Source organism: Colobus angolensis, unplaced genomic scaffold, assembly GCF_000951035.1.
Source record: "Colobus angolensis palliatus isolate OR3802 unplaced genomic scaffold, Cang.pa_1.0 Scaffold154, whole genome shotgun sequence".
Classification (NCBI taxonomy): domain Eukaryota; kingdom Metazoa; phylum Chordata; class Mammalia; order Primates; family Cercopithecidae; genus Colobus; species Colobus angolensis.
Window position 1 is genome coordinate 4,865,207 of NW_012114644.1, and position 10,368 is coordinate 4,875,574.

General features: G+C 46.5%; 1 protein-coding gene across 4 annotated transcripts in view; it reads right to left on the minus strand.

The window, feature by feature from the left end:
* Nucleotides 1-10,368, minus strand: part of POU2F2 (POU class 2 homeobox 2) — a 44,327-nt gene that overhangs the window by 9,882 nt on the left and 24,077 nt on the right. For all 4 annotated transcript variants that reach the window (XM_011936558.1, XM_011936557.1, XM_011936556.1 and 1 more), the window contains exons 6-7: nt 2,214-2,319; nt 2,025-2,116 (exon numbers count right to left, since the gene is read on the minus strand). In XM_011936558.1, the coding sequence (XP_011791948.1) occupies nt 2,025-2,116; nt 2,214-2,319 (198 nt within the window). The remainder of the gene's footprint in view (nt 1-2,024; nt 2,117-2,213; nt 2,320-10,368) is intronic.

Consider the following 10,368-nt stretch of genomic DNA (forward strand, 5'->3'; position numbering starts at 1 on the left):
CCCAGCCAATTTTTTGTATTTTTAGTAGAGACGGGGTTTCACTGTGTTAGCCAGGATGGTCTCGATCTCCTGACACCGTGATCTGCCTGCCTTGGCCTCCCAAAGTGCCGGAATTACAGGCGTGAGCCAAAGCGCCCGGCCATATCTCTACAAAACTTTTAAAAATTAATCGAGCATGTGGGGCGTGACTGTAGTACCAGCTACTCAAGAGGGCTGGTGACTGCTTCACTTGAGCCCGGGAGGCTGAGGCTGCAGTAAGCTGTGATCGCACCACTGCACTCCAAGCCTGGGTGACAGAGTAAGACCCTGTCTCAAACAAAAAACAAAATGTTAAGGGGTACAAGTGCAATTTTGTTATTTTGACAAATGTATTGTGTAGTGATGAAGCCTAGGCTTTTAGTGTATCCATCACCCGAACAGTGGGTACATTGTACCCATTAAGTAATCTCTCATCATCCACCCACTCTCACCCCTCTCAGGTTTTGTTGTTGTTGTTTTAGAGACCAGTCTCACTATGTTGCCCAGGCTGGCCTCAAACTCTTGGGCTCAAGTGATCCTCCTTCCTCAGGCTCACAAGTAGCTGAGACTATAGGCATGCACCACCGTGCCTGTTTCAGTTTTCAGAAAACCTGCATAGGCAACCAGGCACGGTGGCTCATGCCTGTAATCCTAGCACTTTAGGAGGCCGAGGCAGGTGGATCACCTGAAGTCAGGAGTTCAAGACCAGCCTGGCCAACATGGTGAAACCCTATCTCTACTAAAAATACAGAAATTAGCTGGGTGTGGTGGCGCATGCCTGTAATCCCAGCTACTTAGGAGGCTGAGGCAGGAGAATCACTCGCTTGAACCCGGGAGGCAGAGGGTGCAGTGAGCTGAGATTCAGCCACTGCATTCTAGCCTGGGCAACAGAGCGAGACTCCATCTCAAAAAAAAAAGAAAGAAAGCCAACATAGGATGTATAGCATAGATAATGTGGCACAGCCCCCACCCCCACTAGGGTCAAGGATATTACTACATAATCAGATACAGTAACAGTTTTGCAGCAGCAAAAATGCCATACCAAGAGGGGCAAGGAAAAGTCACACACTGTCTTATATCATGGCAGGGAAGGTTTTGCAGTCAAATGAGTTCTCATACCAATGGTACAAGAACAACTTGACTTTCAGAGCGTTTGGGATTTCAGAACTGCAGCTAAGACCTGTATTAGTCTCTAATCTTTTCAGTCCTTCTGAAATAGTTAACGTATATTTTTTTAAAGGGCTATAAAAAAATGGGTGGAAAAAAACTTTGAAATTCATAAAAGGTGGTGAAAATGATCATTAAAGTCTAGAACTCAGGCAGCAAACTGAACGAAAGGCCTTGGGGTCCAGGTGCCAAGGTGGTCTGGAGAGCTGGTGCGCTCTCTAAGGGGCCTCTGCTCCTGCTAGTGGTCAGGCCAACTGCTCACTGCACCAAGCCACCACATAGACACAGGTACAGCCCTGCCAGATTTTCTGGTTTATCAAGAGGAACTGGAAATCTGGTGTTTTCTGGGAATTTAGTTGGCAATGGCCAAATAAAAGACACCTGTGGGCCTTGTTTTCAGTCTCCAATCTGGGAAGTGGATGTGAAATAATCACCTAATGAAGGCCTTCTTCAGAGAATCCTCCATCGCAGTGCTGGAAGAGGCCCGAGGCATTTGTAGCCTAAAGGCTCACAACACCCTACAATTTTGTGTGTTTTTGCACATGAGCATTTTGAGGGAATGGGGATCAGATCTAAATCTTTCATCACATTCTCAAAGGAGCCCATATACCTGAAAGGGTTAAGAACCACTCATCTGGGCCAGCTCCCCTCATTCTATAGAGGAAGAGGCTGACTCAGACAGGGAGATGGGCTTGCCTGAGGTCTCACAGCAAATCACTGGCAGAGTGTGGCTGGGTCAAATAGAGAGGAGACTCTCACTCGCTCCTCACCCCCGTTTACCCTGCTTTCAGCAGGCCTTGCTGCTGGCCTGGCCTGGTGCACTCAATGGACAGTCTCACCTGTGTGGGAAGCCCGGCCCGGGGCTGGGAGGTCAGAAGAGCTCCCTGGGTTTGCTGAGGTAGCTGGAATAGATTTGGTGTCGGTAGCAGGCCTGGAGAGACAAGGGGAAATACACAGGGTGAGGGGGAGGGGAAGGTGAGGAAGTTCTGTGGAGGTGTCAGGGAGGCCATCTAGGGTGGGGACCTTACCTGGCTGGCTCTGCTGGGCCTGCGGTAGCAGGAACTGAGCAGGTGGCTGGAGGTGGTGGCCTGGCACAAGCACAAGCTGCTGGAGCTGGAGGAGCTGCTGTATGTCCTGGCAGGGAGCGGGGTGGACAGAAAGACAGCCTGAGTCCTGGCTGGGTTTCATCCTCTCTGCATCACCTGAACCCTGAGGGGCTGAAACCAGGAAGCTGCTCCACATGGCAATCTGGCACTGGGCAGTGAGGGATGGTCCACTCGGTCTTTGAATGGTATCCCTGAGGAGCTAAGGGCACCCAGAGGCTTCTCTCTACCATGGAGTACCACAGAGTCCCAACTGGGCAGTCCTGGGAGGCCTCACTCTTTATTTACCCCTTCTTCCTTTTTTTTTTTTTTTTTTTTTGAGATGGAGTCTCACTCTGTTGCCCAGGCTGGAGTGCGGTGGCCTGATCTCAGCTCACTGCAAGCTCCGCCTCCCAGGTTCATGCCATTCTCCTGCCTCAGCCTCCCGAGTAGCTGGGATACAGGTGCCCGCCACCGCTCCTGGCTAATTTTTTGTATTTTTAGTAGGTTTCAACATGTTAGCCAGGATGGTCTCGATCTCCTGACCTCATGATCCACCCACCTTGGTCTCCCAACGTGCTGGGATTACTTTGGGAGTCACCGTGGCCAGCTACTCTTTCTTGATGAAATATGTGCCTTGTTTTAACATTTCCACAGAAAAAATAGAATTATTTAAAAATGTAAGCCAGGCCGGGTGCAGTGACTCATGCCTGTAATCCCAGCAATTTGGGAGGCCAAGGTGGGTGAATCACCTGAGGCCAGGAGTTTAAGACCAGCCTGGCCAACAAGGCAAAATCCCATCTCTACTAAAAATACAAAATTAGCCAGGTGTGGTGGTACATGTCTGTAGTCCCAGCTACTCTGGAGGCTGATGCAGGAGAATTGCTTGAAGCTGGGAGGCATAGGTTACAGTGAGCCGAGATCACGCCCATTCACTCCAACCTGGGTGACAGAGTGAGACTCTGTCTCAAAAATAAATAAATAAATAAATAAATAAATAAATAAATTGTAAACCAGACCAGGTCTTTCCTCCTTTAAAAACACCCCTAGCTGGGCACGGTGGCTCACGCCTGAAATCCCAGCAATTTGGGAGGTGAAGGCAGGCGGATCATGAGGTCAGGAGATCAAGACCATCCTGGCTAACACAGTGAAACCCTGTCTCTACTAAAAATACAAACAATTAGCCAGGCATGGTGGCACACACTTGTAGTCCCAGCTACTCGGGAGGATGAGGCAGGAGAATCGCTTGAACCTGGAGGTGGAGATTGCAATGAGCCGAGATCGTGCCACTGTACCTCTCCGCACTCCAGCCTGGGCAACACAGCAAGACTCTGTCTCCAAAAAAAACAAAACAAAACAAAACAAGAAAACACTCCCAAGGCAAATAATATCATGTCTGGAATTAGCTTTAAAATGCTCCAGCAAATAGTGTAAATTAGTACAACCACTTTGGCAAGCTCTTTAGCACTGTTATAGGTTGCAGTGTTTCCCCCCACTCCCTGCCACCCCCCAAAAAGATATGTTGGAATCCTAACCCCCAGAACCTCAGAGATTAACCTTATTTGGAGATAGGGTCTTTGGCAGATGATCAAGTTAAAATGAGGTCATTAGGGTGGGCTCTAATCCTATATGACTTGTGTCCTTATAAAAAGGGCAAATTTGGACATAGACATGGATAAAGGGAAGATGATGTGAAGAGACACAGGGAAAAGACAGCCACCTACAAGCCAAAGAGAGAGGCCTGGAACAGATCCCTCCCTCACAGCCCTCAGAAGGGACAGATCCTTCCCTCACAACCCTGCTGACACCTTGATTTCTGACTTCCAGCCTCCAGAACTGTGAGACAATACATTTCTCTCAAGTCACCCAGTTTGTGGTTCTTTGTCTTGGCAGCCCTAGCAAACTAATATAGACACTATCTAAGAAAGCTGAACATACACCACCCTTATGACCCAGCAACTCCACTCCTGCATGTAACCCACCATACATGTGTATGTGTTTACCACAAGACATGTACTACAATGTTCACGTGGACCATTTGAAATAGGCAGGACTTGAAGATAGCCCAAGCGCCCACAACAGTAGAATGGGTAAAGAAACTGTTTCAGTGGAAGCTACAGCAACAAGAATGAGCAGTCCTACAAGTCACGGTTATGTGCCACAACATAGACTTCCCAAACATTATCAGTGAGAGAGCTAGTTATGACAGAGAACACCCTGTATGATTCTAATGGTTGAAGCTTGGGGAGTAAAGACTGAAAAGGGACACCAGGGGGTTTCTGGGGGCCACATTGTTTCTAGATCTGGGTACCAGTTCCATGGGAGTGCCCATAGCTGTATACCTATGATTTGTGCACCTTTATATATGTATCATATTTTAATAAAAGTATTTTTTAAGACAGGGCCAGGCACAGTGGTGTGTGCCTGTAATCCCAGCACCTTGGGTGGTTGAGGCAGGAGGACTGCTTGAGGCCAGGAGTTCAAGACCAGCCTGGGCAACATAGTGAGACCCCTATGTCAAAAAAAAATCTTGTTTGTATAGTGGTAAGTAAAAAATAAAGTAAAATAAAGGGAAAAAAGGGGGGATGAGATAGGGAGAGAGGGAGAGGAAAAAAAAATTCAATCCTCCACCCACCAAAAAAAGTGAGGAGTTTAGATGAAATCCTATTTGCCAATAGGACTGGCAAAATGTTGATATCTATTGAGCTTGGTGAAGAGTATGTGGGGTTCATGACATAATTCTATGTTTACATTTAAACATTTCTGAAATAAAAAGCAAAACCTCCTTACACACACAGTCCAGTGGCTTCTCATAGCCCTCAACAACGCAAACAAAACCCCTCACCTGCCTACAAGTCCCTTTATACTGAGGCCTGTGCTTGTCTCCCTGCTCATCTCCCACTGCTCTCTCCCTCCCTGGCTGCGCTCCAGCCATTCAGCCCTTTTCTGTTTTTTTCAAATGGACCAAGCTTGTTCCTGTTCCTGCTCAGGGCCTTTACACATGCTATTCCCTCTACTGGGCAGTTCTAATTCTGACACTTATGCCTGGGTCCTAACACAAAGTCACCCTCTCAGAGGTGCCCTCTTTGACCACCCAGTCTATACCAGCCCCTGGCCCGGCCTCCCCTTATCACCCCATTTCATCTCCCTCACAAGGCTTATCACCATCTGCAGGCATCGCTGTTCCTGTTTACTCATTCATGACATGCCCCTCTCACTGGGACGTCAGCTCCACGAGAGTGTGATCTTGACTGTTTCAGTCCCCGCTGTATCCTCAGCACCTAGAACAGCACCTGGCACCCAGTAGGTGTTCCAATACGTTAACGAACCAAGACTGATGCTTCATCATTTACTTGGCAAATTTTATGTAGAGTTGAAAGCTATAACATGTTACTTACAATTTTTTTCCTTCTGGGAAATTGTGGGGGTTGGGACATGCCCCTCAATTCTTCCCAATGCTATTATTATTCCAAAGACCAATTTGATGTGCCAGGAAGTGAACAAATTGGGAAAATATATAAGCAATTCAACAGAAGGGGCTCATTTCTTTAATATACAAAGAGTGATTTTGCAAATAACTCTATATAATTAAAAAAGAAGAAGAAAAAAATAGTGATTCCGAATCCGTAAGTAAAAAACTGACAACCCAGTAGTAATGTGGCTGACAGACAGGCCTGGAGAGTGTCCAGTGAAATAGATATGAACAGCTCTGGATGGAAATACACTCAGATTCACTCACAATAAGATAAACACGACTGCAATTGCACTGAGATATCATTTTTACCTCTCAGATCACTAAATATAAAAATAGTGTGTAATACTACACTGGGGAGTGTGGGGAAACACACATTCTTGTACATGCTGGTGAGAGGGTGATTTGGCAATGTCTATCAAAATTACAATTGCACACAGCCTTCAACTCAGCCATTCCACTGCTAGAAATTTATCTATTCTCACTCTAGAAGGCTGCACCTCTCTAGAAGGCTATTCCCAGCAGGAAGTGGCATTTTGGTAAAACAGTAGAAGGTAGCTGAGCATGCAGCAAGAGAGGACGGGTTGGATGAATGAGGGTAGAGCTCTACAGTGGAATACTATACAGTCATCAACAAGAATGAGGAGTCTCTTTGTGTCCTGATATGGAACAATCTGCAGGATGTCTTGTTGAGTGGAAAGCTCAAGAGGCAGAACAGAGGGTATGATGTGGTACGGTTTGTGTCAAAAAAAAAAAAAAAGAGTATATCTGGATATTTGCTTGGGTATGCATAGTTGATGTCTGGAAAACCATACTAGAAGGCCACGCTGTAAGTCCATCCATACCTCTGGGATTTGAAACACGTACCTGGTCTGAGTAAATAAATATCCCAGTGTCTCACCTCCACACACCCAAACAGTTACTGCTGATCAACATCTCTGCTTTTCGATGGCTCACGCTATTCCCTGACCCCCTGGGGGTGCCTCTGCTTATTCCATGTATAGCAGTGGACTGGGTACTCCTGTGCTCCTGACCTCTCTCACTCTTGCTGCTAATCATCTCAGAATCCAGCTTAAGGGTTCTGAAGTCCTAGCACTCTATCCTGTGAAACAATGTCCACCCTGCCTTCCCTTTCCCAGCTACGCCAGCCCAGGAATGCCTCCACCTCCGCTTCACCTCAACTGTGAAGCGCGCAACACTTATGCTTCATGGCACCCCATTTACAGTGAACCCTTTCAAGACCCCATACCTAATTTTTGTTTCAAACATTGTCTTTTTCTTTCAAAGGGATTCCAAGTTCATAATCTTTTGGCCCCACAAAACGAGACCCACCTGCCCAGTGCTGCAGGTCTCCCAAGTCAATGCATTTGCTTATGTGTACCTTTCCTCTGCTAGACTGAAATTCTAGCAGACCAGAGGCATATCTTATTCTTCTTATATCCCTAACTCATATCGGAACCTGGTAAGCCCCCATTAAATGCCCACTGAATTGAATCTAATGAATAAGACCAGAAATCAAGTCTTATTACCAGTGTTTTTCTGATTTCCTATAACCCTTAGCTTGCTGATTAAAGTATTTGTTAACTCCTGTTCCTCCCCAGCATGACTCTCAGTGAAAATTCCCCTTTCCTCTAGAAGCCTAGAGAGGTGTCTGTGGGTTTCATTCTGAATCACCAGAGAGAGGAAAGAATGGGGAAAGTGCATCCCAGTTTGCAGAAGGTCTCATGGTGAGTTCAGCTGGGAAACATTCAACCACATCCCTGTCCAGTTTCTCAGACCAGAGACTTAGAGATCAACCTTAATCCCACCTTCCCTTCCTCTCCCCACCCACCCAATCCATCTGCAAGTCCTCCCAGTTCCCTCTACATCTCTTCCTGTCCACAGTCACTGTCCTGGTCCAAACCACCATCCTTCTACCCCAGACCATCCATTCGCCTCCCAGGCAGGCAGAGAGGGGTCTAAAACAATAGAGTTCTAAACTTTTTTGTGCCCTGAATTCTTTAGCATCTGAAAAAAAAACACACACAGACAAAAAAAAAACACACACAAAAAAAAACCCTACTGCCCTCTTCTCAGAATTAAAAACACATAAGATATATAGAATCTTTTTCTTTCTTTCCTTTCTTTCTTTCTTTCTTTCTTTCTTCCTTTCTTTCTTTCTTTCTCTCTCTCTCTCTTTTTCCTTCCTTCCTTCCTTTTCTCTCTCTCTCTTTCTTTCTTTCCCTTCTGTCTCTCTTTCTTTCTTTCTTTTTTTGAGACAAGATGGAGTTTCTCTCTGTCACCCAGGCTGGAGTACAGTGGCTCAGTCTTGGCTTACTACAACCTCTGCCTCCCGGGTTCAAGTGATTCTCCTGCCTCAGACTTCCAAGTAGCTGAGATTACAGGTGCACCCACCATGCCCATGCCCATCTAATTTTTGTATTTTTAGTAGAGAAGGAGTTTCACCATGTTGGCCAGGCTGTTCTCAAACTCCTGACCTCAGATGATGCACCCACCTCATCCTCTCAAAGTGCTGGGGTCACAGGTGTGAGCCACCATGCCCAGCCAGATATATAGAATTTCAAATGAAATCAATCACATAGAATTATAGTCATCATCACTAGGGACTCCAAAGGGAGGGAGGAGGGCAAGGGCTGAAAAACTTCCTACTGGGTACTATGTTCACCATCTGAGTGACAGGAACAATTACACCCCAAACCTCAGCATCATGCAATATAACCCTTGTGACATACCTACACATGTATCCCTGAATCTAAAATAAAAACTGGCTGGGCACAGTGGCTCATGCCTATAATCCCAACACTTTGGGAGGCTAGATGTGAGAATCTTTTTGAGCCTAGGAGTTTGAGACCAGCCTGGGCAAGATGGCAAGACCCTGTCTCTACAGAAAAAAAAAAAGAAGAAGAAGGAGAAGGAGGAGGAGGAAAAGGAGGAGGAGGAGGAGGAGGGGGAGGAGAAGGAGGAGGAGAAGAGAAGGAAAATAAGCCAGGCATGGTGGTGAGTGCCTGTGGTCCCAGCTACTCATGATGCTGAGGTGGGAGGATCCTTTGAACCCAGGAGTTTGAAGTGGCAGTAAGCTATGATCATACCATGGCACTGCAGCCTAGGCAACAAAGGGAGACACCCGTCTCCAAAAAACAAAATAAAATAAAAATTAATTAATTAAAATTTGGCTGGATGTGGTGGCTCATGCCTGTAATCCCAGCACTTTGGGAGGCCAAGGTGGGTGAATCACTTGAGGTCAGGAGTGCGAGACCAGCCTGGCCAACATGGTGAAACCCCCTGCTACCAAAAAGTACAGAAAAAAATTAGCCAGGAATGGTGGCGGGCACCTGTAGTTGCAGCTACACGGGAGGCTGAGGAAGAAGAATCACTTGAATCCAGGAGGCAGAAGTTGCAGTGAGCTGAGATTGCGCCACGGCACTCCAGCTCAAGCAACAGAGTGAGACTCCATCTCAAAAAAATTAATTAAAATTTTAAAAAATATAGTCATCAAACATATTTCGAATTGTCATATAATCATTTATGTGTTTCTTTATTAGCACATTAAGCAACAAGATCCAGCAATAGATCTGATGACTACTGTCATTTCAAAGTAATCATGAGTGAAAACAGTATTTGGAGAGATCTGCAACAACTATAAGAGAATTTGAAAATCTGCACACATTCTCTTGGTGACAAAGTCTGAGTACTGTGGTCTGTTGTCTACATTCATGATAGAGGGACATGCTATGGTTTGGTCAGAAGATAGTAAAAATTAAGATGTAATTTTTTTTCCCATCCAAGTTCTTGGACTCTGAATTCTATGCACAGACTCCTCTAGGGGTGGTCTATGGACTCCAAGTCCTTGTTCTAAAATATAAATTGAGCCACAAGGTCTCTACTGACTTTCATCACATTTGTGGTATAATCCAGCTCCAGGCCATGGCCCTGCATGGCCTGGCACCCCCTCTTGCCTCTCCTTCCTTGCCTCACATGACTCTCACTCCCTAACTCTGATCCAGCCCCACTGGTCTCCTTCCTGTTACTGAACCCACAAAGAAGTCCCCACCTCAGTACCTTTGCTATACCCTTTCTAGATCTACACAGAGGTGGTCCCTCCTCATCATTTAAGTCTCCATCAAATGCCCCCCTCCTCAGAGAGGCCCTCTCTGACCACACACTCTGATGAAGTCTTCTTTTTCCTCCAACACTCTCTATTATGCTCTTTTCTTTCCTTCATAGCAATTATCTGCTTCCTGCCTATCTCCCCAACTACAGCGGGGGTCAGCTCCAAAAGGGCACAAACTTATCTACCTCATTCCCCGCTATATCCTCACCCAGAAAGGCGCTTGGGCATGGTGATATTCACTAAATATTTGCCAACTAAAGGAATGAAAGAAGGGGAGAAAGCTGGTGGGGCATGGTGGCTCACACCTGTAGTCCCAGCACTTTGGGAGGCTGAGACAGGTGGATTGCTTGAGCTCAGGAGTTTTAGACCAGACGGGGCAACATGACGGGGTCTCTACAAAAAATCCAGGCATGGGAACACGTGCCTGTAGTCCCAGCTACCTGGGAGACTGAGGTGGGGGGATGGCCTGAGCCTGGGAGGTCGAGGCTGCAGTGAGCCATGGTCATGCCACTGCACTC